Below are 26,816 nucleotides of genomic sequence, written 5' to 3'. Positions count from 1 at the left end.
TTAACACAGGTGCTGAAACAGAAATTAAGTTTAGCGCAAAGTTTGTATCATTGGTAGGATGGTCCTATTAAGACTGCAGAAGTGGATTCGAAAAGCCTCCTTCAACACTTCACCCAAACTTCATTTCCGTGCAGGGCAAGGCTGGTGATTTAATTACATAGCCACACCCAAAATACGACTTGTTTCGATGTAAACTGCCATCTTCGCTGGTTTTGAGCAGGCCCGCGTTTATTCTAGAGCACAGGATGAAGAGGGAAAAAAAAGAGACAACCGACTATTCTGTACATCGACGGCATGGCTAAAAGCGTCCTCAATCCTTTAAAGATTCAAAATACCAATTTCAAAATATTTTTAAGGTACTGTAAAGTTAAAATCGGGGTTGCAAGTTACGAACTTCCAAAGTAAAAGCGCGCGTTGCTTTACTCGTCCAATACCCTGCAGCAATTTATAAGCTGGGTGCGGTCTCGACAACGCCTACTTGTCTTTGCACATGTCCCGCCCTTAAGCTTTCTCATTGGACGTCCCATGTACATTGAGCGACCTCATTGGCACATTATCTGCAATTATCTTGTCAGAATTTACAGCCTGCTTACTTTTTTTGGGGGGGGACACTGGTGATGTTATTTTAGGAGAAAGCCAAGTGATATCTTAAGGCAAAAGGACTCCTTTCATTGTTTCATTCGAAAAAAAGTTTTGTAGGTTATTTTTTTTAAACTGAATTTTTAGACGGGCCTTTTAAGTAAGACATGCTGACGTTAAGAATAGTGTTTTTCTTCAGTTTGGTGCTCACGGTATCAGGTCAAGGTAAGTGCTTTGTTTTTCTCCCATGTACGCTCAGTTTTACTGTTTTTATTTCGGATCGACGGACAAGGAATTCCTTAAAAGGAACGACACGCTACTTTTTTTAAAAAACAGTCCATTTACTTAACAACATTGAGTCGCGGAATAAGTGCAGATCTTTATATAAATGCTTCATATGCTCCCAACAAGCACTGGCGTTTGACATCATCTGGCTTTCTTTTGGGGTGCCAAGCTTGCAGTCTTTGACGCGACCGATCTTACTAATCGACCAGTTAAGAATTTTAAAACGGCAATGAGCCATTCCTTACAGCGGCTTCGCGAAACAATGTAACCAGTCTGCATGCCCAGTGAAAACATGGTGAAAGTTTATATGGAAGAGTTAAACGGCGGCGTTTGGCCGAGTACAAGAATAACCTTCGCTTTATTTAGCAACAACAGCAGTGCTGTTCGGCCTTGCGTTTAAATACCCCATGTTTGTCTGACATCTATTTTATGTAACCTTTTATGGCGTAGCATTTATATGTTTTAGATAAAACGGCTGTTTTAAAAATGATTTCACTCTTCTAAGGCACTACTGAGGCCCGTACGCGTGGTCTTCTTCATTGTTTTAGTTTGGGAGATTTATATTTATTGCTTTTGAGCCATAATTCTTTTCTATAGAAAAGGTGAAACGGTTTAGTGTTTTGGGGTTAACCGACAGCATACTGAAAGGACGTGTTTAGCTGCCAGGCTTGGCATCCAGGTCATGTCTAATTCAACTGAGTCATTTGGTACTAGATAGGCTTCCTTACGCCCCATGCTTGCTGGGATAGGCTTCAGTTTCCTCACATGCTGTGGATAATCGGGGTTTGGAAAACAGATGGATGGAGTCAGTGATCATACAGAAGGAAGTTGTAGACGCAGCAAAGAAGAGAGATTTGGGAAAAAAAAAATCGTTTCCGTTTTTTTTTTTTTTTTTTTTTTGGTGGTTGGCATCAAGTGACAAAAGCCAATGAGACTATAAAGCACCAGGATGTTGACGATGTTAGCTGCAGAACACCTTTACTTAAGCACTTCATATCTTAGAAAGTGTGGCGCAGTGGTTAAAGTTTTGGACTTTAAACCCTGTGGCTGTGGATTCAAATCCCACCACTGAAACTGTGCGACTATGAACAAGTCGCTTCACTTCACCTGTCTGTGCTCCAATTATATATGTATATCTAAAATGTATGCCATTTGGCTTCAGCCAAATTAAAAATAATAAATGTACATCACGTGTTCCACAAACACCCAAAACACACCTACATGCATGCCATACATTTTCAGCAGTCAATATATGTGCCATAACAATTTTCATGAACTCTTTTGGACGTGTACATTGTTTACAAACGGACTTCAGCAGCTCCAAAAGAAAACACGAACATTACAAACCACAAACGACACCACCTGAAGCAGCCATAGAGTGACTCACTTTTCCATTTGTTGAGGGTGGAAGGGGTCTCATAGGTTATTAATCTGTGTGTTGTTTAAATTGTATCTAAGAAAATTCTTTCACACAACTGCATACATCAACACTACATGAAACAATAATTCATGCAGGCACATACCACTTAACCTGTATACCATAGTCAAAACCAAAGCGAACATAGCCACATACCTTAAAACCACGGCATGGGCTAGCAAATGTTGCATGGCAGACATCATCATGAACTTGATCAGCCTTCTGTGGATAAGTTTGTGTCAAATAGCTAGCTAAGCTGAGCCAAAACAGGTTGGGTTGTGCAGGCCATTCAAGATGACGTTATAAATGCAAGGAACAGAAAACATTCGTAAGGATACTGATATTACAGATGGTGACTTGTCAATTCAGTTCAGTTCTTTATTAGTAATGTAGATTTGTACCTGCTGATTTGCCATTTGATTTGTTTGAAAACATGGAGGGACAGTCTTGCAGCAGCTCTGCCAATATTGACGTTCTTAAAAAATGAAGCTAGATTTTAAGAATTGTCTTTAAATTATCTCATGCAGTTTTTAAATAAGTACAAATGCAAAGTATGACTCAAAAACCTCCTGAGTGAAACATTTGAGAGTAAGAAAACAAAGTATAACTTCTGAATGCGTTCTCTCAGTTTACATTGCATCATTCTGTTACGAGTATCATTTGTCAAAATGTAAGTACTTAATTGCAGGGGTTCCCCACATTTTTTTTAACTAAGTCTCTCAAAATGTTATATTATCTGGTCAGGACCACCCACTATTTTAAACCCAATGCTGCAAACTAGAGCACAGTCTTGGATCTTAGCATGATTAAGGATAACGGTAGACCTATGTTACTGCTATCAAAATCAAAGTTAAATGCTGAACTTCAGTAGACTACTGACATGCATGTGATTAAATGTTGTTTCATATCTCAGGGTGAGGGGTTCTAATCCTTTTTTCTTGGCATACTCACTTCAGGAATTAAATGTTTTGGAATGCCACAATTTTTTCAGTCTTAAATGGTTAAGTACTAAACCATGAAGTACTTATCCACAAGCAACTTAAGGTAATGTTTCTACAGTCCCCTGTCCTTAATATTGGGGTTTTAACAAGTGGGTGTTTGTCTTTTATTTTTTTCTTATGTAAAGCAAATGCTTTAAAAAATATTTTTAAGGTAAGAACAGTAGTGTGGTTTAAAATGGAATAAAAAATGAATTAAATTTCCATACTTCTAATATTGAAAAATTTATATAGTTAACAGTATACATGTGAATTCAGATCAACAGAAGAATTCACAAGTTACATTCTACTTCATGATTTAAAAAAAAAAAATAGCAAATACAGTAACTCAAAGATAGTGTGCTGGCCATTTCTGTTTCTTTGCTATACCCTTTAGGTTCTCCCTGTTCCACTATTTAAGTTTATCCAAAACATCATCTTTCTATTGTTGATTAATATTAGTAGTACTAGGATGTTTGTACCGTGTTAGCCATAATGGATGTAATGAGAAGTCAATCAAAATTACACCTTTTATTGGCTAACTAAAAAGATTACAATATGCAAGCTTTCAGGGTAACTCGGGCCCCTTTTTCAGTCAAGATTACATATTGCTTGAAGAAGGGGCCGAGTTGCCTCGAAAGCTTGCATGGTGCAATCTTTTTAGTTCGCCAATAAAAGGTGTCATCTTGCTCGACTTCTGATTAATATTAGTAAACACTATAATATAATGTTAGATATGTTTTTTTTAAATTTTTTTTTTGTTTGGCATTGTATATTCTTCCACATTAATCTGACATTTTCTACAATTTTTATAAAAATGATTGTACAGTTTTTTAAACCTAAAAGTACAGTAATGTTAGAACACTGGACCTTCTCATTGGGGAGTGGAGAGGGTGAAAATAACGGCATTCACCTGTTAAGGGATTTTTTTCAAAAAACATTATCTTAGGTGCAAAGATGTGGGGAGTGAGAGGGTGGGGTTACCTCGGACCCACAGTAGTCTCGTGCTATGAGATCTGTGAGACAGAGTGAAGTGTTGGAATTGAAACAAAGCCAACCAGTAAGAAACTAAAATAACTGATGTTTTTTTTAAAGGCCACTTTTCCCTATTTTTTTTTTTTTTGGTGTGTGTGATCCTCTCACATTATCACCTTAGAGCTGCTCTAGGATCATTGATCCTAATGATTCTAGGAGCTCTGTTGTCCGGGGCTTTATGCCCCTGGTAGGGCCACCCAAGGCAAACTGGTCCTAGGTGAGGGATGAGATGAAGTGCGGTTCAACATAACCTCCTATGATGAATAAAAAATTTGGACGGCGTTTTCCCTCGCCCGGACGCGGGTCACCGGGGCCCCCCTCTGGAGCCAGGCCTGGAGGTGGGGCTTGATGGCGAGTGCCTGGTGGCCAGGCTTGCACCCATGGGGCTTGGCCGGGCACAGCCCGAAGAGGCAACGTGGGACCCCTTCCCATGGATTCACCACCTGAGGGAGGGGCCAAGGAGGACGGGTGGAGTGTGAAGCTACAGAAGCTGGCTCTTGGGACGTGGAATGTCACCTCTCTGAAGGGGAAAGAGCCTGAGCTTGTGCGCGAGGTTGAGAGGTTCCGGCTAAGTATAGTTGGGCTCACCTCAATGCACAGCTTGGACTCTGGAACCAATCTCTTTGAGAGGGACTGGACTCTGTACCACTCTGGAGTTGCCCGCGGGTGTGGGCATACTTATTGCCCCCTGACTTGGAGCCTGTTCATTGGGGTTTACCCTGGTGGACGAGAGGGTAGCCTTCCTCCGCCTTTGGATGGGGGGATGGGTCCTAACTGTTGTTTGTGCGTATGCACCGAACGGCAGTTCGGAGTACCCACCCTTTTTGGAGTCCCTGCAGGGGGTGCTAGAGGGCATACCTTCTGGGGACTCCCTCGTACTGCTGGGAGACTTCAGCGCTCACGTGGGCAATGACAGTGAGACCTGGAAGGGCGTGATTGGGAGGAATGGTCCCCCCCAATCTGAACCTGAGTGGTGTTTTGTTATTGGACTTGTGCTCGTCACGGATTGTCCATAACGAACACCATGTTCAAGCATAGGGGTGTTCATATGTGCACTTGGCACCAGGACACCCTAGGCCTCAGTTCGATGATCGACTTTGTGGTCGTGTCGTTGGACTTGTGGCCACATGCCTTGGACACTCGGGTGAAGAGAGGGGCGGAGCTGTCAACTGATCACCACCTGGTGGTGAGTTGGCTTCGATGGTGGGGGAGGATGCCGGTCAGGCCTGGTAGGCCCGAACGTGTTGTGAGGGTCTGCTGGGAACGTCTGGCAGAGCCCCCTGTCAGAAGTAGCTTCAACTCCCTCCTCCGGCAGAACTTCGACCGCGTCCCGAGGGAGGTGGGGGGACATTGAGTCCGAATGGGCCATGTTCCGTGCCTCTATTGTTGAGGCAGCTGACCAGAGCTGTGGTCGGTGCCTGTCGTGGCGGCAATCCCCGAACCCGTTGGTGGACACCGGCGGTGAGGGATGCTATCAAGCTGAAGGAGTCCTACCGGTCCCTTTTGTCCTGTGGGACTCTGGAAGCAGCTAATAGATACCGGCAGGCCAAGCGGAATGCGGATTCTGTGGTTGCGGAGGCAAAAAACTCGGGCATGGGAGGAGTTTGGGGAGGCCATGGAGAACGACTTTCAGACGGCTTCGAGGAGATTCTGGTCCGGCGTCTCAGGAAGGGGAAGCAGTGCAGTGTCAACACTGTATATGGTGGGGATGGTGCGCTGCTGACCTTGACTCGGGACATTGTGGGTTGGTGGGGGGAGTACTTCGAAGACCTCCTCAATCCCACTAACATGCCTTCCAATGAGGAAGCAGAGCCTGGGGACTTTGAGGTGGGCTTCCCCATCTCTGGGACTGAGGTCACCGAGGTGGTCAAAAAACTCCTTGGTGGCAGGGCCCCGGGGGTGGATGAGATATGCCCGGAGTTCCTCAAGGCTGTGGATGTTGTAGGGCTGTCTTGGTTGACATATCTCTGCAACATCGCATTGACATCAGGGACAGTGCCTCTGGATTGGCAGACCGGGGTGGTGGTCCCCCTCTTTAAGAAGGGGGACCGGAGGGTGTGTTCCAACTACAGAGGGATCACACTCCTCAGCCTCCCTGGAAAAGTCTGTTCGGGGGTTCTGGAAAGGTGGGTCCGTCAGATAGTCGAACCTCGGATTCAGGAGGAACAGTGTGGTTTTCATCCTGGTCGCGGAACAGTGGACCAGCTCTACATCCTTAGCAGTGTCCTGGAGGGTGCATGGGAGTTTGCCCAACCAGTCTACATGTGTTTTTTGTGGACTTGGCAAAGGCGTTCGACCGTGTCCCTCGGGGAATCCTGTGGGGGGTGCTCCGAGAGTATGGGGTACCGGACCCCCTGATAAGAGCTGTTCGGTCCCTGTACGATCGGTGCCAGAGCCTGGTCCGCATTGCCGGCAGTAAGTCGAACCCATTTCCAGTGAGAGTTGGACTCTGCCAGGGCTGCCCTTTGTCACCGATTCTGTTCATAACTTTTATGGACAGAATTTCTAGGCGCAGCCAGGGTGTTGAGGGGGTCCGGTTTGGTGGACTCAGGATTGGGTCATTGCTTTTTGCAGATGATGTTGTCCTGTTTGCTTCATCAGGCCGTGATCCTCAGCTCTCTGTGGATCGGCTTGCAGCTGAGTGTGAAGCGGCTGGGATGGGAATCGGCACCTCCAAATCCGAGACCATGGTCCTCAGCCGGAAAAGGGTGGAGTGCCCTCTCAGGGTTGGGAGCGAGATCCTGCCTCAAGTGGATGAGTTCAAGTATCTCAGGGTCTTGTTCACGAGTGAGGGAAGAAAGGAGCGTGAGTTTGACAGGCGGATCGGTGAGGTGTCCGCAGTGATGCAGGCTCTGCATCAGTCTGTCGTGGTGAAAAAGGAGCTGAGCCGTAAGGCAAAGATCTCAATTTACCAGTCGATCTATGTTCCTACCCTCACCTATGGTCATGAGCTATGGGTAGTGACCGAAAGAACGAGATCGCAAATACAAGTGGCTGAAATGAGTTTCCTCCGCAGGGTGTCTGGGCTTTCCCTTAAAGATAGGGTGAGGAGCTCAGTCATCCGGGAGGGGCTCGGAGTAGAGCCGCTGCTCCTCCGCATCGAGAGGAGTCAGATGAGGTGGCTCGGGCATCTGTTCAGGATGCCTCCTGGACGCCTCCATGTTGAGGTGTTCCGGGCACGTCCAACTGGGAGGAGGCCCCGGGGAAGACCCAGGCCATGCTGGAGGGACTATGTCTCCCGGCTGGCCTGGGAGCGCCTCGGGATTCTCCCAGAAGAGCTAGAAGTGGCCGTGGAGAGGGAAGTCTGGGCATCTCTGCTCAAGCTGCTGCCCCCGCGACCCGACCACGGATATCCGGAAGAGGATGGATGGATGGATGGAGCTGCTCTAATTAATAACTTTGTTTATATTAGGGTCATTTTAAAGCAAAAACTGAAAACATTTTGAGGCATGAATCGGCAAATTCCTAATTGAAGAAGTATCACTAAAATAAATATATATTAAAGGAATGCTCCACCTAACAGAACTTCTTGTCCCAGTCTGGTTCATCATGTTCATCATAGGATGGCAGCCAACGGTTTAAAGAGGATTTTACTGTCTTGCAAAGAACTGTTTTTTCTTTCCGATCCCATAATATAGATTAAAAATGATAATTTGTCAGTATTTTGTGTTCACTCTGCTTGCTGAAAGGACATCTAAACAAATTGTTAGTCATTTGAACATTGCATTTCTTTTTGTGGAAAAGACATTGAGCATACTTCATGAACTAGGAGATTTGTCAACTACTTTAGTTCCTGAAAATGATTTTCATTGCACTGATTTCAAAAAATTGAATTGACATGAAAGTATTGGTAAAAATTGTTATATTGATTTTCATCTAACTGTTGTATACACACTACTTAAAACAGCCTTATGTCTTGTCCTAGGCTCGATGTGGGCAGTAGCAATGGGACTATCTTGGAAAATAGTTTAACAATAATAATAAAAACATATTGCAATTTAATTTAACTAGAGGTTTTGGAAGTAATTTCAGGTATAATAGGAAAAGGAAAAAGGATTAAATATGAATAGATTAGATTTAAATTCATATAAAAAATATATGTGGAAAAAGAAGAGGTAAGAAGTTATTTCCACACTGAAAAGGAAAGAAGATAAAATATGGAACAATTTGGCTGTGCAGACTACATTAGATGTGCAACGCAAATGGAAAAAGCAGGGAGGGAAAAAATGAGGGAACAAAGGCAAAGTAGGTAAGGAAAAGTTGCTATCAGAGCAGCTGAAAGGAGAGATTAAAAAGTTGGTCGGTTATTTTGACCTGGAGAAATATGTGATGCCAGGAGGAGAATGAGTTTAGCTTATTCTGATTTTATTTAAAAAGTGTCTGCGAAGATAAGGCTATTGTGGTTGTGATCAAGGGACTTAAAATGTTCTACAAAGGGCTTTGTAAAAAAATACTTTGATGTTAACAGCTCAAATATGCTTTTTGAAATGGTCTGCTGGCTGTCTCCCCATCTATGTAGATGGCTAAGAGTAAGATTTTTAGACTGGCTAGAGGCCCATTACCTAATATTGAATTTTCCAGAGGGACAAGATACCTGAGTATTGTTGGTGACATATTTGCAAATGACACAGTGGCTCCTATTACAGGAAACTTTGTTTAATGTGTTGAGAGAAAATGTTAGGGTGGAATGGGAAGGCCAGCAGGGTGCAGGTTTTATTATTGGGGTTTCTCTTAGTTTGAATTTATAAAGTCTACTCCTGGCTTGATCGAAGTCCTGGTCCACAGTATGCAGTATGCTGCAAGACCAGTTGGGACTCTGAATGAGGTACACAAGTATTTAAAGATCATGATTGTGAATTCACTTTCTTCTAGGCACTCTCCACAAGTGGTTATTATGAAAGACCTGACAAGGAAGAAGCCTTTATGGGAAAAGTGTTGTTGGTTGCAAAGCTATTGCAAATTTGTGGCATGTGCTGTTGTGGTGTAATGACAGTTGAGCAGAACTTTTTGCACTGAATGCTAAATGGTATGTGTGATGTTATATCATACACTACTGACCAGCTAAGTCACTTCTTCCGTGCTATATAGTTGAGTTTGGTGCTACATCATGTTATGTGGATGCTTTCACAACTGCATGGAACAAAGAGATCTTTTTTGATTAATAGACTGATGGAACTGAACAGAAGTTCTGTGTAAATCACTCCAGGGCATCTGTGAAATGGTTTAAAATGAGAACTTCATTTCCTTCAGAAGCCAAATAAGAGCCCTGATTCTAATCATATATCTGTCTGTCTATCATATAGTGTCTTATCTAACTATCTGTCTATTATATAGTGTCTTATCTATCGTCAGTCAGAGTTTTTATTTATCTTTGGGAGAAGCATTAATAAAAAGATTGTTTTGCTCACAAATGTAATATTTTAATCTGATGTATTAAAATCCCAGCCGGTAAAAATTTTGAACTGTGAATAAAATTTTGGGTTCTAAGTTCCATTTCAGAATGCTGTATTTATAATCCATAAAATTCAACAGTTGTTTTGTATTAATTAATGTGTTAAAAGAGTGAAGAACACCTATAAATGTATTTCCAATAACATTAATGTAACTTCAGTTAAGCTCACATTTTTAATAGTTTTTAGAAAATATTTTCACTTAAATATGGTTTCTTAACCATTAATTTACATTAATACTATCTTATTCTTTGTGTGAATAAAGACCCCATAGTGACTGTGGAATTTGACAGTATTCTCTGGTTTATTGTCTTTTAGTCTAATTTTTTTTTCCTGTTCTTTTGTAAATTTTTGTGAAACCCTTTGAGCATGGAAAAGGTGCTATATAAATAAAATGTATTGTTATTACTATTATTATTATTAGTACTAGCAGTAGTAGTAAAACATAAGGTTAATAACTGAAAATCCATGCAAAAGTGAATGATCCTGAGTGATTATTTTTATGTACTAGTGCTACATTTGAAGAAATATGGTATCCATAGATGTGCTTTGAGTAACAGTTTGAAAAATATTCCTTTTATTTAGCTTTCCTCTTTAGATGTCCATGCCAGTCACTACTTTTGTAGATTCAGTTCCTAAAATGTGTTGTGTGATGTTTTGCTTTAATGGAAAGTCTCCTCTAATTCCATATGTATTTTAAGATATGCTTGTTCACATCCTTGTGGAATTTTGAGCGGAGATTAAGTTTTGAACTTTAGAGTTCATGGAATGTCATAATGAAGTGAGAAGAAAGATAACTTCCAATGATCTTTGATGAAAATATAACATGTTCATATTAAGTTAAAAGAATATTGCTCACCAAATCAGAACACTGATGAATTGCTTTGTTCATTTTGACTCTGATAGCTGCCGTTGCCACCTTTGATCCCGTATGAGTGATTCTAATGTGCTTATGTCCCAGACTTGGACATATTGATTTTTCTGGGATATTCTAATTTAATTGCTTTTAATAAAGAGTTGAAGATCATTAAAATTCAAAGCTGAACCTCCGCGCTACTGGTTTGAATTTCTTTCTTACATGGCTTCCTGCCATGACTAAAAAGTATTTGTTTTTTGTGTTGGTAATGATGCCCAGATGTTCTTGACTAGCTCAGTTAGAATATTTTTAAACCACACCCTCTCTCTCTCTCTCTCTCTCTCTCTCTCATAATGAAATATAAATTTTCTGAATTTCATTTATCTAAAGTATTTAAATTAAAAAGGTATATATTTCCAGATATTTTAGATATATTTTTGCTGCTGTACATGCACATTTTGGTTGGCTGTTTTACAAAACTAATAGTTAAGCAAAATGACACCTTTTATTGGCTAACTAAAAAGATTACAATATGCAAGCTTTTGAGGCAACTCGGGTCCCTTCTTCAGGCAAGATGTCAAGATGAAGGGGCCTGAGTTGCCTTGAAAGCTTGCATATTGTAATCTTTTTAGTTAGCCAGTAAAAGGTGTCATTTTTGCTTTGTTTTTCTCTACATTCGTAATGGCTAACACGGTACAACACCCTAGTACTAAAAACTAATAGTTGTCATTTTACGAATTTAAGATTTTCTTTTTCAGATGTTTTTATTTCAGCCACTGTGTTTGCTTGAAAATGTTCAATTCAAAGCTGAATGTGTATATGATATTCTGGAATCTATTGGTGCCTTTCAGGTGTATTTGAAAAAGGGGTTATGTGGGGAATGTTACCAGGTGGTTGAATTACCTTGATTATGGTACAGATAGGTGTATTCATTTACTCAATGTGTGCTGTTGAAGCATTATTAAAAAGGAGCAAATCTGTAAATAGAATATCAAATCTAGGTTTTTGTCTTGTGTACATTATACAATGACATTTTAGTTGCATAACCTCTCAGAACAGTTTACAAAAATACAATACCAAACTGGACGAAATACTAGGCAGTTTGAATAATTTGGGGGGGGTAGTGAGAGAGATTGGCTGAAAAGGTTTCTGTATCTCTGCAGATGACAAACTGAAGAGGTGATTATAGTGTTTTTATCTTTATTTTTCAAACATCTGTGTACAATTATTTCCATATTTCTCAGTTTAGACTTTGGCAAAGCAAAAGGTTTACTCAGAGTTGCACAGCGATCTAGGAGTAGCAAACAAGCCTGGAGCTTTATGGTTTAAAATCCTGTGGTTTTAGACATTAGTCCATACCATATCCATGGTGTCATGACGCAGTACATTAAGAAAATGTGGGTTTTTAGTCCTGTTAAAATTATAAGCAGTGCAGGTCTTCATGACGTCATCACATTTTTAATATAGACTATTATTTGTCACATAACAACCTTGTTATATCCCTTCCCATCCAACCTGATAGAATACCTACTATTACCATATGGTTGACTTACTCATGGTTACTTTGTTGTTTTTTTTTTTTTAAATATAAACAACACATGTTCTCTTTTGATGGTCACATTGATGTATTCACATTTTTAACATCTTCCAGGTTCAAAGCAACACTCCATTTGTAATTTTCATAACATGGGTTTGTCTTTGAACTTATTGCGAGACATCTTTTAACAACAGCATCGATTAGTCAAAGCATTGAAGTGTTCCCCCCCCCCCCCCCAAGGCTTGCAGTACTGAAATAAAAATGCTAAAGTGTTGTGTCTGTGAAAAAAGTACATTTTTTTTTATGTTGGCATTGCTTTTTTGATTGTAATAGGCTCTGGTTTTAAAAGGGTGATTTAACAAATTAGATCTTGCTTATTCCATATCTGAGAATCCAAAAATAAGAAATATGAATTAATTTTTATATTTCTCCAGCATGTTCATTTTCATTCTAGATGAGGATGTTTAAAGTAATGGTGTAGAGCAGTATGCCAAATTTAAATCCTTGTCTTTGAGTTTGTTGATGCATCCCTAATGCGGCAAATTTAGAAATGAAATTGGAGTTGTTCTTGTAAAATTTTTAAACATGTAGGTAGTTTTGAGATTCAGTTGGTATTTTGCACCGACAGGGGCATGACCGGTAGAGAGACTACAGCTAACTACAGCTGAAAGACCACAAGTTTATGGCTTCAGAGTATGCCAGGATTATGGAAGTGGAGGATCTCCAGTATTCATGTTGTAGTGGATGGCAAGTTCCTGTCCCTAGCAACACTAAAGCAAGACATTTCAAAAGATGCAAGTTTTTTTTATTTTTTTATTTTGTTTTGTTTTAAATGACTTCAAAGCACATGTAATCGGTTGGTTAAACTGTAGTGTAGGCCATGTTTTGGCAGGCTGTGTAAGGTACCTATCTGAGCTACGAAAATTTCCATACGCCAGTACTGGTGTGGGCAAGCTGGAAAAGTTGTATAAGTTCTAGGTACATTTTTGTTGCTAATAATGTCAGGGTAGTTTTATTACAGGGTTGTTTAGCATGAACCACTTTTTTTGTTTGTTTTTTGTCACAACAGGTCAATTTTGGGTTTAGTTGTGGTCTTCCATTGTGCAAATGTTCACAGGCATGTCTTAGTTAATGTGTGTACGTCAGACTGCATCAGGTGCAAGATGTTCTTCAAAAGCACATTGATGCTCATTGCAGTGCTCAGTTTAAAACCCATTTTTAGTTATGGTTGTGCATAGCACTTGGAACTTCTGTCATAAATCTCATGATGTAATTTCACAAAAGTTTTGGTGATGGTGAAATAGGTCTGCAGATGTCTGGGGTTCTTAGTTTTTTCTATCTGGATCATTGTTTTACAGAATTGTCATTCTAGTGATATATACAATGCCCAGTTTTTGAGACCATTCCTTGTTGCTTCAGGTCATTTCATTGTCAGTGCTGTGTGAAACAATGATTTCTTGATTTTAGCTTTGGAGTGGTGGATGATTAGTCATTTCCACATGAGTTCAATGCATGCTGAGTCAATTTGAACACTAGTCAAATAAGGAATAAAAGCACTCTTTCATCGGGTTATTTTCTTAGATTCCATTTATTTATTCATGTATAACTAGGCATTACATGCAAACTGAATAAGTTATAAAATGTTCACATGGTATAACATTCAGGTGCATTTTAGTTCAGTGCAGTCATGAGCCCTCAATGGACTGATTTCAGTATGTAGGTTCTACAGTCTTCTCAGCCCATTTCAGGATTGTGGGGGCCAAAGGCTGAAAACAGGACTGGACAGGACTCTAATCATTCACAAAGGCCACTCTTACTCACATACAAACACACACATATACACCCCACACTCGTACATTGTGACAATTGGCAACTGGTAATTATTATAACTTGAAAAAAGTATAAATATAAACCTTTTGCAATTAATTTCTTGTTGATTTGTGCATGTCTAGCTGTGTTCATTGTCATGAAGTGGGACTGTCAAATCTGTTGAGTAGTGAAAAATGTTGGGGATTAACATAAGTGAAAGTAAAGAGAGCACATGTGGATATCACATGAATGTGGCACTCTAATGGTTATAGGGTGGCCATATTTTCAAAGTCCAAAACTGGGGCACTTGTGTAGCATGTATGCACATGCATGGAGCTGATTTGCATTCATTTAATGCCTGCTTTATAGAAATATAAATAAGGAATCAATTATACATAGAAAATGCTAAGGGGTTGTGTGTCTGTAAACTTATGAACTTGATCTTGGTCTTAATTGAGTGCTTGTAAGTTGATGCATGTAATGTGACCCAGTGATTGGAGGTGCAGACTACCTCAGCCACATTATTGGCTTTTGGGTCCTTCTCCAGTCAGCCATGGAACACTTGCCATAAGAACAGTAGCATGGGCATGCGGACTAACTGACAGGATAAGAACCGAGGCATGAACGGTGTGGTGGCACTCTCTGCAGAATGCCAAGGGGTGCAGTGTTTCCTAAGAAGCGCATGAACCACCTTTCTTTGAGGACTGGAGGTTTTAATTTAATAATTAGATCTAAATAATGTATAGGTCTACACAGCCCTGCTCCTTAAAATGTGACTACAGTGATCCCTCGCTGTATCGCACTTCGCCTTTCGCGGCTTCACTCTATCGCGGATTTTATATGTAAGCATATTTAAATATATATCGCGGATTTTTTGCTGGTTCGCGGATTTCTGAGGACATTGGGTTTTTTAATTTCTGGTACATGCTTCCTCAGTTGGTTTGCCCAGTTGATTTCATACAAGGGACGCTATTGGCAGATGGCTGAGAAGCTACCCAACTTACTTTTCTCTTTCTCTCTCTTGCGCTTTCTCAGATCCTGACGTAGGGGGTGTGAGCAGGGGCTGATCGCACACCTAGACAATACGGACGCTCGTCTAAAAATGCTGAGAGATTATCTTCACGTTGCTACCTTCTGTGCAGCTGCTTAGTGAAGTGACATGCTGCACGGTGCTTCGCATACTTAAAAGCTCGAAGGGCACGTATTGATTTTTGCATGTTTGTTTTTCTCTCTCTCTCTCTCTCTCTCTCTCTCTCTCCCCGCTCCTGACGGAGTGGGTGTGAGCTGCTGCCTTCAACAGCTTTGTGCCGCGGTGCTTCGCATACTTAAAAGCCAAACAGCCCTATTGATTTGTTTGCTTTCTCTGTCTTTATGACAGTCTCTACTCCTGACGCACTCTCCTTTGAAGAGGAAGATATGTTTGCATTCTTTTAATTGTGAGACAGAACTGTCATCTCTGTCTTGTCATGGAGCACAGTTTAAACTTTTGAAAAAGAGACAAATGTTTGTTTGCAGTGTTTGAATAACGTTCCTGTCTCTCTACAACCTCCTGTGTTTCTGCGCAAATCTGTGACCCAAGCATGACAATATAAAAATAACCATATAAACATATGGTTTCTACTTCGCGGATTTTCTTATTTCGCGGGTGGCTCTGGAACGCAACCCCCGCGATGGAGGAGGATTTACTGTATTATCTTTTTCCTTTGTATACATCTACATAAATGTGACTTGTTCAGTGGCTACTTTTACAACTATATGGTGCTTTCTTTGTTATGTCTTATGTTGTAGTGGTAGAGTGGTTTGTGCTTTGGAGGCTGGGGTTTAAGCCCAACGTAAGTTTCCTTGATAAACATTTTTCTGTAATAAGCTAGTAAGCAAACCAGCAGTTTAAAATGGTTTCAGAATACTGATCAAAGTACATCTACAAGCTTTTATGTAGTCTCCTGTTACACTGTCTTCTTTTATGTGCCCCTTCTTTGTTTTATACCAAAATGCAGTTTTTCATAGGGCTGGGACTCTTAAACTGTTGTCACAAAACCTGATTTTACAGCCTGCTGTGTGGTTATTCCACGGGTAGTAGACAGTCTTGTTTGGGGTTGGGTGTAAGTTTTCAGTAGCTGATGAGACTTTTTGGGAATTGCTTTTTAACATAAGACAATTGCCAAGTCTAGATTTTGAGTTTGTGGGTGTACTATGTAGTTTTAATTTTTTGTTTTGTTTTTTTACATTTTCTAAGTTCATGAGACATTAATGAAATTGTTTTTTCAATTTAAATAATTACAGGTACGGTAGACCCCCGCAAAGACGCGGTTCAAGGTTTGCGGACTCAGTTGTTCGCGGATTTTTACTTAGAACCTAACTATTAATTGTTAGCAGAAAGCAGAAATATCCTCAAATTTTTTATGGCTTTTTTCGTGGCAATACTGCGCTGTAGAGAGAACAGGAAGCAACCGCTGAGGGAAATGTGGTTTGAGATGGTGAAAGTAACCAATCTGAGAGTGTTATTCATTTCTCCTTGCTGCTGATTGACTGCTGCCCTGTGACACATCTCCAGCTGAGTGTCCTCGTGCTTTCTTTTTTGTTATTGTATTCATTTTGTTATTCTTAAACGCACAAGATGTCAGCAAAATGCCCTGCACCTTCTAAGGCTTCTTGCACTGAGCCTAAGCGCCAGAAAAAGTTTGAAGCACTCCAGGAGAAGGTTGAACTACTGGATTTGCTCCGGGAACTAAAAAGTTATGCTGCAGTAGCGTGCCACTATGGCATTAATGAAAGCACCGCACGCTACATTAAGAAGAACGAAGCAGCGATCTGGAGTACTGTATCTAAGTTTCTGTGATAGTGCCAAAAAGGTAACGACCGTAAGAATAAAAATACAGTAATCCCTCGCTATATCGCGCTTTGACTTTTGCGGCTCCACTCTATCGCGGATTTTATATGTAAGCATTTTTAAATATATATATCACAGATTTTTCGCTGGTTTGTTTGTTTCAGTGGACAATGGATCTTTTAATTTCTGGTACATGCTTCCTCAGTTGGTTTGCCCAGTTGATTTCATACAAGGGACGCTATTGGCAGATGGCTGAGAAACTACCCAATCAGAGCATGTATTAAATAAAACTCCTCAAATATATTGTGAGGAAGGGGGGCTGTTCGCACCCCTAGAAGATACGGACGCTCCTCAAAAAACGCTGAAAGACTACCTTCACATTGCTCCCTTCCTTGCTGGGCTTACATGTGGTGGTTTATTGCGCGATATGCTTCCCGCACAGTGCTTTGCATACTTAAAAGCCCAAACAGCACCTATTGATTTTTGATTGTTTGCTTTTCTTTCTCTCTATCTTCTGACATTCTGTGCTCCTGACGTGCACTCCTTTGAAGAGGAAGATATGTTTGCATTCTTTTAATTGTGAACTGTCATCTGTCTTCTCATGGAGCATGTTTAAACTTTTGAAAAAGAGACAAATGTTTGTTTGCAGTGTTTGAATAAAGTTCCTGTCTCTGTACAACGTCCTGTGTTTCTGTGCAAATCTGTGACCCAAGCGTAACAATGTAAAAATAACCATATAAACATATGGTTTTTACTTCACGGATTTTCACCTTTCGTGGGGGGCAATGGAACGCAACCCCTGCAATGGAAGAGGGATCACCAACTGCAGGAAGAACATCCCTTTGGACGGTAACCTCATCCGTGAGAAAGCACGGAAATTGTACCAGCAGTTCGCTACAGCAGACAATGTAGCAACTTCCCATCACAATTTTCCTGAAACCTATAAAGAAAAGCCAGCACGAAACCCCACCAGAAGAAGTCCCGTCCAAAGATACGAATCCTCCTGAAGCGCCTGAAGAAGAGGCGCCACCCAAGGAGTTTTAAATCCTCTGCATCGTACTGCACAGCTACTTCATCATCAGTATCATTCATCATACCCGTACATTTTACTGTATTTTAATTAAATGAAATTATGTATTTACTCTACTTATAACAAAGAAAACGACAGCCCATACCAAAGAAAACACGCTTGCATGAATTACAGTACGTATAGCGGTAACATCAGTATTTTACATTCTAGCACCGCGGGAGACATACAGTAGCAGTACTGTACAGTATACGGGTTTAACTTTACATTCTGTTTTTAGGTAATGTATTAAGGTAATTTTTTTGGTGATAATGTATTAAGCTGAGTTTGCAACAAAATTAAAGTGCTTTGGGGGCATACAGTATTTAGGGTTTAAACTATAAAAATAGGCATTTAAAAGGCATTTTTTAATCGCATCCAAAAGTCACGGTTTTTCACAATTCGCAGGTGCTCTAGGAACGTAACCCCCGCAGATTTTGGGGGTGTACTGTATATAGTGCTTTTTTAACTTAAAGTGCTTTTACATAGACAGTGGGGAACCACTTTAAACACCACCAATGTGTGGAATCCATCTGGATGATGCAGCCACAACCATTGTTGCATCAGTTTGCTGACCAGACCTTAAGATATTAGGTGGTGATAGGGGTGATAGAGAGAGCCAGTAAGGGGCAGGAGATGTTTAGGGGTCAAGAATAACCAGGCAGTGGTGGGCATAATGTAAAACTTTTCTAGTTCTTATAGGATACCGAATATATTATATTGTAATATATAGTATATACTGTATATAATGCAGTACATCACCACAGGAGACATTACAAAACTTAGTGTTTTATTTTTATGCCACACCATGTAATGAACATGCCAGGTAATTTCCAAAATAACCACAATAGAATGAGTTGGAAGGATTTTATAAGAATGGCAAATTAAAGCTTTATTTTTTTTTCTTTGAAACCCCTACCCATCCATTTTTTTTGGAGCCATTTAACTCCAGGGCAAACATTTATCCCTTCAACATCAAGTGGAACCACGTTCCATTCTGTTTCTGGTAACGCTGACTTTGGCACGTAACACTAATACTGTTATTTGTCCACACAGTGAGACTTTTATTGAAGTCGCAATGAAAATTGTAAGTGGAAATTAACCTTTTTTTAAAATTTGCTTCCAACAATAACTGTGTGAAAGGCATCCATCCATCCATTATCCAACCCACTATATCCTAACTACAGGGTCACGGGGGTCTGCTGGCGCCAATCCCAGCCAACACAGGGCACAAGGCAGGAAATAAACCCTGGGCAGGGCACACATGCGCACACACTAGGGACAATTTAGGATCGCCAATGCGCCTGTAGGAGGAAACCCATGCAGACACAGGGAGAACGTGCAAACTTCACGCAGGGAGGACCCGGGAAGCGAACCCAGGTCTCATAACTGCAAGCAGCAGCGCTACCACTGCACTACCGTGCCACCTTTGTGAAAGGCATGTGATAATAAATGAATACATTCACATGACTTTTTGAATGTTGAAGGAAAAAAACTTTTGAACACACAGTTTTTGCCCCATTGGAGAGTCAATTTCAGCAGTACTAATCATTGTCCTTTTCAATTTACATTGTGCCTGCTGTGTAAACTGTTAGTATGCATGAAAGAAAACGAAAGGTAATGATTTGATCAGCGTTTTGAACTGCCTGTTATGTTAGTCTATTACCCATCACCACTATAAGGACAGTAAAGTTCTTTTAAAAAATAAAAGAATGTGACAAAGATTCTAGAACAATCATTTATTTTAGCTGATTAGATGTGCAATTTCATATTAATATTGCTGTCAAGTAGTACTGAATGCTTTTTCACAATAACAGCAAGTGGTGTTTATACTACTATACATTATAATACATATTCTTAGAAAAGCATACAAAATTACATATTTTATAAAGTATTGTACTTGTTGCTAAAGGATAAAAGATTACACAGAAACAAGGTTTGCAATATCAAAAAATGCCATTACACTCTGACTAGTGTACCATGACTTTGTTGCATAAGATGTTCAAGAAGAGTACCACTGTGTACCTTTTCATTGAGTATTGAGCTAGAATATTGCTGTGATGTATGTTTTGCATTTTATAGTAATGTGTCCTTGAGTACAGTAGCTTGTTCTAGTCACACCTGTCTTTTTTTTTCTCATTGGTGTGTGTACAGTATCATTATTGTAGTTGCATGCTTCAGTTGTTAGCAAAACCAACTTTATTCCACTTGAAACAGGAACAGCACCATTATTTATTGTAAAGGGATCTACCACTCTCTTATACAGACACAGCAATCAGACAGGGCTTTGCTCATGTTGGTGGCCAAGTAATACTGTTCCCTGCATTTACAATGTTCCTTGCATCACCCATTATCGGCAGGTGCTCATAGCGACTGCGATCTTTTCGGATTTGTTTTCACGGTGAACTGCTCCAGCAACAGATAGGCTATCTTCCATAGATGTGGCAGTCGCACTTTGGGCTGCTTTTCGGCCCGTCGTTCCATTGTGGGGAGTACCAAAAAAGTTTAGAAACCTTACAATATATAAAATCCAACATCTGTCTGTTGTGTACGTCTGTCCTCATTTCACGAGATAACTATTTAAAGGATTTAGATCGGGGTTTTTTTTTTCTATAATTTGCTTGAACATTCCGGTTGATTTTGCGACTTCTCTCATTGCAGTAAGTATCATAGTTCGCTTGCGGTACCAATGTATTTGCGCGATTCTGAGAGTGACGCAGCAGACCAAGGGGAGGTGGGTGGTGCTCTCTTTCTCTTGATGATGCAGTATTCCAAGTTGTGTTTAACACAGTGAGCCACACAAACTGCAATACATTGCTTCAGCATGCAAGTATGAATGAATTTCACTTCATTAAAGCTTAACTGTCCTCCATTCAGTGCTTTTGTATTTCCCTTTTGTACAAAAATGTGAAACAAAAAACAGCTGAGTAAATCAATTATTCAAAAGTGGGGCCATGTTTTGGGATAGGTTTCACATATAAACCAGGAAGCTAGTAACTCTTGAAATTTAATTGAAAAGCCTTTTAGATAGATACTTTATTAATCCCCAAGGGGAAATTCACATACTCCAGCAGCAGCATACTGATTAAAACAATATTAATTTGAGATAAAAACGCAGTGCAAGTTTAAAAAAAATTCCAAGGTGAAGAGTGCAAGGCAAGTATAACAGACAATAACTGTATAATGTTAACGTTTACCCCCCACACCCCGGGTGGAATTGAAGAGTCGCATAGTGTGGGGGAGGAACGATCTCCTCAGTCTGTCAGCGGAGCAGGACATTTACAGCAGTCTGTTGCTGAAGCTGCTCCTCTGTCTGGAGGTGATACTGTTTAGTGGATGCAGTGGATTCTCCATGATTGACAGGAGCCTGCTCAGCGCCCATCGTTCTGCCACAGATGTCAAACTGTCCAGCTCTGTGCCTACAATAGAGCCTGCCTTCCTCACCAGTTTGTCCAGGCGTGTGGCATCCCTCTTCTTTATGCTGCCTCCCCAGCACACCACCGCATAGAAGAGGGCGCTCGCCACAACCATCTGATAGAATATCTGCAGCATCTTATTGCAGATGTTGAAGATCGCCAGCTTTCTAAGGAAGTATAGTCAGCTCTGCCCTCTTGCACAGAGCATCACTCCAGTCCAATTTATTATCCAGCTGAACTCCCAGGTATTTATAGGTCTGCACCCTCTGAACAGTGTCACCTCTGATAATGGGCCTCCTAAAATCCATCAGGTGTTCAGGTGTAGGTGTTTTGAGTCGCACCATTTAACAAAGTTCTTGATTAAGTTCCTATACTCCTCCTCCTGCCCACTCCTGATGCAGCCCACGATAGCAGTATCGTCAGCAAACTTTTGCATGTGGCAGGACTCCTGAGTTGTATTGGAAGTCCGATGTATATAGGCTGAACAGGACGGGAGAAAGCACAGTTCCTTGCGGCGCTCCTGTGCTGCTGACCACAATGTCAGACCTGCAGTGTGATGTCCCTGCAAGTGGAGATTCCTCCTCCTTTTTGCTTCCCGCAGGTATTTGCGTCCACTCTAACTGTGCTAAACCCGGGTTGCTCCACGTTAGCATCTGGGATGCTAGTCGTTAGCCACGTTTTACAAAAACGCAACAAACTGCATTCTCTGTAGGTCCTGACATTTTTCACCAGCGCAGCCGGTTCGTCGATCTTATTTGGTAGTGAGTTCACATTTCCCAGGTTCACAGAAGGCACCAAAGACTTGTAACACCACTTCCTCGCTAGCCGCTTATCGCCGGCTCTGCTGCCACGAAACGGCCTTCTTACCCCCTCAGGTAAATGGGGAACCACACTGGCACGGGCCTTTTGTTTTCAGAGCTTGAAGTTGACTACCTGAATAGACGAGTCTCGGCTTGTAAAAATCCATGTCCAAGTAGTAAGAAAAGGTAGAAATGCAAAGTCGTACATGGAGCTACATGGAGCTGCTGGAAAGGCTGCCACTCACGGCGGCGCCTACCATTACAATATGAATTGTATGAATTGGTAAAAAAAAATTGTAGTAGAAATACGTTGGGAGTCAGGTTTGGCATTTTTTAATGGTTATGCCAAAGACAAATATTAATTCTGATACACTGATAATAGAGTTGATGTATTTTGCATCCAAGTTTAGAATAAGCAGGTGTTTAATCCATTTACTGGTAAGTCATTTGCTCAGCAAAGAACTTGGGGTTGGAAGAATTTGCTTGTAAACTAATATCAAGCAGGCAAGAGTTTTTAGTATTTCTAAGGAGGCTTTTAAATCCTGTAGTGGTGTTTTTGGCTAAAAAATCTGTTCCTAATTATAGCTTCCCCTATATCTAAGCTGTTGAGAATTCTTCTTGGAGACATTGTGCCCTCCCAGTGTGAGTCACAACTCTGTCAGCAGTGTTGCCTGACCTAGAAAGTTCTGCCAGCTTTTTGTTTGCTCAGTGCCATTTTTAAGAGAGTTCTATTGTGAATATAATGTAGTTGAGGCAGTTTATGTATATACAGTATATGAAGACAGGTCTTTTTTTGCTGCTGATTGTACTTTGGTTTGTATATTGACATAATATAGCACTAGGTTTGTAGGAAAAGGTTCTTAAGTTAAACGAGCATTGGAGATGGAAAGTTTTTAAATTTTAAATTTGCATGTGTCTTGTTCAGAGAATGAATAAATATCCTGAACTGCTGATATGAAGTTGGAATAGTCATTAGGAACTAAAGTGGTGACATGTTGCAAGTAAAATTTCACTGCAGTCTGTAGACATGACAATACTACCACCACTAATAGTGACATCTTGATATTTTTCAGACATTAGGCTAGTCATATTACACAGTATATCTCGTCTTCTGGCAAAATTGGGCTGATTAAGTGTGCTGTGTAATGGACTGGTGCCCCATCTATGATTGGTTTCTACCTTTTACCTAGTGCTGGTGAGATGGATGGGGGAAATGTTCTGGGGAGATTATTTTTTTTTATTATTATTTGTAAATTTTTTTTTTTTTTTATATGAAAAGAACAGGTAATGAATTACAGCACACTTAAATACTCCTTATTTGTTATAACACTGTTATTGATATATAATATTATATAATATATGAACCATTTTATTTCTTGATCTCCAGTGGGTCAATGGTTGTCTGACGTGTTGCTCTAGTTCAGTATTTGTTATGGTTAAATAGCTCCTTTTTATAACTGGATGTTAATATATTGACTTCTTTTCCATATATGACTGACATCATGCGAAAAGTTCTCCTGCAACACTACAGATTATGACTCTCTCTCCTTGTGTTTTTGATTGGATATACTTTTTTTTTTTAATTCCCAAGGGGAAATGGTAAAAGACAATGACCTTTTAGAGGCCAGAGTGCATGATCAGCTATTGTACAGTGCTCCTGGAACAATTTTTCAGGTTAAGGGCTTTGTTCAAGGTCCCAGTGGAGTAGGATCCCTTGTGGTGGTAACAGGGTTTGAACTGACAACCTTCCAGATACCAGCGCAGATTCTTAGCCTCAGAGCTACCACTCCGCCATAAGAAGAACTTTGAAAGAGTGATCTATAATCAGTTTCGATTTCTCTGGACATATATAATTAAAGGATAGTGATGAGGCACAAATTTTCCAGGATTGGGCAAGGTGTCAAATTTTCGGTTCAGTATTGAAGGAAAAAAAAACAATATTCATAAGTCAATATTGCAATGTTCCACACTTTTGATATTGCTCAACTTCTTCTGATTGATTGAATCCACAGAATCTCTAGAACCATTTCTAAGCATGACTTTGTTGACTCTGCCCATGTTGCCTGGAGGTGATGAGAAAAAACTTGAGAAAGTTTTAGAGGAGGATGAGTTTAGAACAAGTAGAGTCAGCTTTGTTTTTTGCAAATTGTTGAGTTTTACTTGAGATGACGGTTCAGGTGGTACAACATCTGAAGGGCTGCACCAAACTCCAGCTCCCACAAAGCCCCGTGGTAGTCCGAAGCACCGCTGCAACCTGGGGGGGTTGCCATCTAGCGTCCTGGGGGAGGCAACGCTCTGGCCACGCTTACTCCCCTGGTCCCCCCAGTGTAGAAGCGTTCAGGCTGGGCAAGGGCCCCAGCCTCACGCTGCACTGTGCTGATAAGTATTTTTGAATTCTCAAAGGGCTCAACATTAACAGTTGCCAGTTTGCCATTGACAACCAGGGTGATGCATTTGACAGCCAGTTCCTCGACTTTGGTTGACCTCAATGGCAACCACTTTAGTGATGCAGTGATTTTTAGGCAGAGGATTAGAACTGGATGTTTTTTGCTTATTATATGTAATAAGAAGTAGATTGGCAATAACTTGCTAATCCCTAGTCAGTTTTATGCGTTAAATTAAATGTAAGCTGCACATCTGTGTACTACATTTCCTTGTCTGTCTCTGTGCAGGTAAAGTATAAAAAAAAATATAACAACCAGCTGCAGTCTGAGGGTGTGTGAGCCGATTGTGCACAGAACAAGAATGTTAAACATCTCCTTTGTCTCTGTGGTAATGTTACTGCCAGTAAATGGAGCAATCAGAGTGTGAATGCAGCTGGGGAACAAGTATGAGGAGCTGAAAAATACAACAGAATCCGCGTTAGCAACAGTATCTGCTGTATGGAAGTCCATTAAAGTGTTGGTTCTCATCTGAAAAGTTGACTGTTGCCATGTCGGGGTCAGTTGTGCCTTGAATTCAGAACTTTGCGATAGGCTTCTGCTAGTATGTATTAATCGGGTTAAGAGCATGGCTAGTTGGCAATACAGTATGCATGTAGATCTGACTTTGTTTAAAGCAACATTTCAGCTTTTTGAATTAAAAGATGTTTATTTGAGTAATACACTAGATTCTCTTTTATGTAAGATTATTTTGACATACCATATTTATTCTTTTAGATTTTAGGGAATGAGAGAAGAGAGTTTTCTTTGGGCTCAGGTTTTTTTTTTTTCTTTCTTAGCAGTCTGGTGTGCCTGTCATAGTTTCCCCAGTGAGTGAAGAGTAGGCAGGCATCGTTTACTAAAGTTATTTACAGTGGCAAAGAACTTTGGCTGGAATGTTGATTTCCCTTGTAATTCATACACAACTGAGCTTACAAATAAAGATCTTGTGCTGTGAGGTACTGTATATCCAGTTGGTATGTAGGACATGCCTTAAAATGTAGTTTTAAAGACACTTCCTACAACAAAGATGATACTTTCTTAATTGGGCGTTGTAGTTTTGGCCTGTGATATAAATACCAAAGATGTACAAATTCTAAGATTTGGATATTGTGAAATTAGAGCAGTATATCCAGAATAAATTAGTACTCCATCCCTATCTTTCTGAACTTTTAGTAAGCCGAAATCATATTTTTATTTTTATTTATATTATTTTTTTTTAACAACAACAACATTTATTTATATAGCACATTTTCATACAAAAAGTAGCTCAAAAAAAAAAAAAAAATCTGTAGGGGTTCCAGGCCACGAGACCGCCCAGTCCCCTTTGGGCATTCTACCTAACATAAATGAAATAGTCCTCTTTGTAGTTAGGGTTCTCACGGAGTCACTTGATGCTGATGGTTATACAGACTTCTGGCTTTTAATCCATCCATCATTGTTGGAACATCATGGTGCTTTGGGTAGATGGTGGTGGCACAAGCCACCACCAATAGGACACCGGAAAAGGAAACAGAAGAGAGAGTAGGGGTTAGTACAAATTTTGAATGAATAGTTATTATAATGAATTGGATATACAGAGTGTCAGGATTAAATTACAGTGAAGTTATGAGAAGGCCATGTTAAAGTAATGTGTTTTCAGTAGTTTTTTAAAGTGCTCCACTGTATTAGCCTGGCGAATTCCTACTGGCAGGCTATTCCAGATTTTAGGTGCATAACAGCAGAAAGCCGCCTCACCACTTCTTTTAAGTTTTGCTCTTGGAATTCTAAGGAGACACTCAGTTGAGGATCTGAGGTTGCGATTTGGAATATAAGGTGTCAGACATTCCGATATATAAGACGGGGCGAGATTATTTAAAGCTTTATAAACCATAAGCAGAATTTTAAAGTCAGTATGTTTACTAAGTATGCCTATAGGGATAAAGTGCAAAGATTACCACTACACCGCAGATCATATTACATATAATGCGTATGCTTGAACTTTAAATTTTTATAATGTAGTTTAAGTAATTTTCATTTTTGAAAAAAATTGTACAATACTGAAACTTCATAGTTCAATAATATTGAGACCACCCATGGTTGTAAGAGATGGAGGAAAGGGTTTAGCACTTGTGGAAAGCTGGTGGTAGTTGTCCATTGTTTTCTTCAATTGCTGAACCCGTTACTGACGTTTTCTGCTGCTCATCCATGCTGCCCGGGCCTTTTGCGGCTCTGTATATTCCCCACTGCTTTGTCCAAGTGCCTGTACATACATGTTACCAGCCTTAATTCATTACACTTGCATAAGGGTCAGAGACAAGTCATTTGCCACACTATCTCCCTGTTCTGTGAGCAGACTG

At 40.4% G+C, this 26,816-nt stretch overlaps 1 protein-coding gene across 1 annotated transcript in view; it reads left to right on the top strand.

The window, feature by feature from the left end:
- The first annotated feature begins 579 nt into the window (after window positions 1–579).
- The window catches only part of LOC114650935 (CD99 antigen-like), a 101,985-nt gene continuing 75,748 nt past the window's right edge, over window positions 580–26,816 (top strand). Inside the window, exon 1 of the mRNA XM_051927285.1 lies at window positions 580–804. Within this exon, the coding sequence (XP_051783245.1) occupies window positions 747–804 (58 nt within the window). The 5' untranslated portion in view covers window positions 580–746. The remainder of the gene's footprint in view (window positions 805–26,816) is intronic.

Source organism: Erpetoichthys calabaricus, chromosome 4 (genome assembly GCF_900747795.2).
Source record: "Erpetoichthys calabaricus chromosome 4, fErpCal1.3, whole genome shotgun sequence".
Lineage (NCBI taxonomy): Eukaryota > Metazoa > Chordata > Cladistia > Polypteriformes > Polypteridae > Erpetoichthys > Erpetoichthys calabaricus.
The sequence above is the reverse complement of the archived record's forward strand: the minus strand, read 5'-3'. Positions and strand labels throughout refer to the sequence as shown.